The sequence below is a fragment of the Salpingoeca rosetta genome (assembly GCF_000188695.1).
Source record: "Salpingoeca rosetta unplaced genomic scaffold supercont1.22, whole genome shotgun sequence".
Classification (NCBI taxonomy): Eukaryota; class Choanoflagellata; order Craspedida; family Salpingoecidae; genus Salpingoeca; species Salpingoeca rosetta.
Window position 1 is genome coordinate 1,136,422 of NW_004754912.1, and position 2,500 is coordinate 1,138,921.

A 2,500-nucleotide genomic window follows, 5' to 3' on the forward strand; every position below is an offset into this window, starting at 1 on the left:
CCAGAACGGATGTCATCATCTGGCCGAGCTTGCCAAGTGCGCAATGCCTGAAGGAATGGGCGGGCCGTTGTGTGCAAGTGAGGCATACACCACGAGTAGAATCATGGCAAGGAGAGGGGTAGGGAGGGTTCATTTCCGTACTGAGGTACACACACACATACACGCACACATAAAAATACACACACGCACATATACAGACACGCACACAGACAGCACAAGCGCACAACTGAAAGCACGTTTGTCACAATGACGTACGCGTTGGTGTCGCCGACGGCGTCAAAGATGGAGAGCCACACCCGCCTCCGCGTGCATTCTACACCATCCTCCACGACGGTCCTGAGGTAAGGGTTGCTCTGCTCCAGAACACGAACGTCGCATGGAGACCAGGCGTGCGCCAACAATGCGTGCGTGCAGATGCACAGCACAGTCGACACGAGCAGTGTCCGTCGCCGTGATTGATGTTGGGGTCGTTGCGTGCGCATGGCTCCAGGTTGTGTTGTGTCGATGTTGGTGTTGGTGCTGGTGTTCGTTGATGGGCAAAAGAAAAGGGGGAAGCAAGGAAGCACCGGTGTCGCCGAGCGTTGTCAAACGCAAGGACCCTGCTTGCTTGCGAGCGCGAAGGCACCCACCGGTTTGCCGCTGCAAGCAACAGCACACAAACGCACACAAACAACAAACGCACACAAACACGCAAAGCAGCACGCGCAAAGCAAAGTAAACGAACACAACAAGCAAAAGCAACCAAGCGAACAAGCGAAGCGAGGAGGTGGAGGAAGGGAAGGGAAGGAAGGCCCTTGCACTCCACGCCAAGCCAGCAAAGGTCTACTGTGCTCTGGTATGCTCTGTTTGGTTCTGCTGTGTTGTTGTGGGGCGCTTGTGTGCTTGTGCGTGCTTGTTGTGTTGTGCTTGTGCTTGTGTGTGGGGGACAAGGCGTGGGAGAAACAAGGGAGGGGATTGTTTGGATTTGTGGAGAGGGAGGAAAATAATTGTTGCGTTTATTTTGCAGTTTGATTCGATGCGGAAAGAAGGGACGGGGGAAGAGATGAGAGGAAGCGGCTGGCTCTTGGTCCCCCAACACAAAAGCACAGACACACAAGACTCCGTGCATGCAGAGCACATGTGCACACTGGTTGCACCATCACCGAACACAAAGGAAAAGGAAGAACGAAACGTCAACAAGGGGGAGGGGGTGACAAGCTTGCTTTGCTTGAGACACAAACAACAAACAAACAGAGTGCACAGAGAGAGAGAGAGACACACACACACACAGAGTGTGTGTGCACGTGTGTGTGTGTGTGTGTGTGTGTGAGTGAGTGTGAGTGTGTGTGTGTGTGCGTGTGTGTGAGTGAGTGAGAGAGAGAGTGTGTGTGTGTGAGAGAGAGAGAGAGAGTGTGTGTGTGTGTGTGGGAGAGAGAAAGCTACAGTCACCCACACACACACACACACACACACACACACACACACACACACACACACACACACACACACACATACACCAACACACTTCAGCTTGCGCGGGGGAGCTCGTCGTGGTAGAATGTTCTGTAGATTTGGATAAAGCGAGACCACGATGTCTCCTCAGACCCGAGAAAGGCATCCTCCCACTTGGCATACATGGTGGGCACGTTTGCGTCCCACCTGAAGATGGGACCCACGTTGTTTGCTTTCAACATCACCATCACCACCACGGCCTTGAGCGTGTTCCACGTGCCAAACGCCTCCAGCACCAGGCTGTCGATGTTCTCCTTGTCACTCTGGTACAGCGCGTCGGACGCATACGGCTGCCACGCGCCAGCAAAGTTGAACGGCGTCTGGTAGTCTGTGTTGCTGTCCGGGCACGCCACGTGGTACGTGGCCCCACTGGCCACCGCCCGCGCAAGCTCGAAGATGCACCACGCGCGGTCAAATGCGCCGAGGTCGCCCGCCCGCTTGCGCTGGCGCAGCCCAAAGTTGCGCATCATGATGCCCCTGGATGGCGGTAGCACCTGGATAACAGTGCGCACCTTCTCGCCAAAGACGGCGCCCAGCTGAGAAATCTCCTCGCGCTGGACGCTCGTGCCGTCCGCGTGCTGCACCAGCGCGAAGATGTCGAGCCAGACGTACGTGTGCCCGCTCAGCGGCGCGTGGCCGGTGTGCTTGCTCGCGTGAAGCATGTCCATCAGAAACGCCATGGTGTAGTTCCACGTGTGTGACACGGCCGCCGTGGGGACGCTGCGGTGGTCTTCTGGCACCTGCGTCCACAGGCACTGCTTCGCGTCTTCCGTTGCGGGGCGAATCACCTTGTCCACGACCTCCCGCGTTGTGATGTCCTCTGGCAGCTTGTCCTTGTGCTCCTTCCACCACTGGAACAGATATTCCAGCGAGACGCCTCGCTCTGCCACGGACGGCAGCGAACCCGCGGTGGTGGATCCATCGCCTTGATGGCTCTCGTCATCCCCACTTCTCATGGCAGCGTTGTTTGTGGCAGTGGTGGCGTCATCGTCGTTGTTGCTTGTGGTGT

At 56.7% G+C, this 2,500-nt stretch overlaps 2 protein-coding genes across 2 annotated transcripts in view; both read right to left on the reverse strand.

Annotated features, from left to right (window-relative positions):
* Positions 1-482, reverse strand: part of PTSG_07480 (uncharacterized protein) — a gene marked incomplete at its 5' end in the record, with an annotated part of 2,572 nt that extends 2,090 nt beyond the window's left edge. The window contains one exon of the mRNA XM_004990928.1: positions 256-482. Coding sequence (XP_004990985.1) covers positions 256-482 — 227 coding nt within the window. The remainder of the gene's footprint in view (positions 1-255) is intronic.
* A 1,023-nt stretch (positions 483-1,505) lies between these two features.
* The window catches only part of PTSG_07481 (uncharacterized protein), a gene marked incomplete at its 3' end in the record, with an annotated part of 1,550 nt that continues 555 nt past the window's right edge, over positions 1,506-2,500 (reverse strand). The window contains exon 1 of the mRNA XM_004990929.1: positions 1,506-2,500. This exon is cut by the window's right edge and continues 555 nt beyond it. Coding sequence (XP_004990986.1) covers positions 1,506-2,500 — 995 coding nt within the window.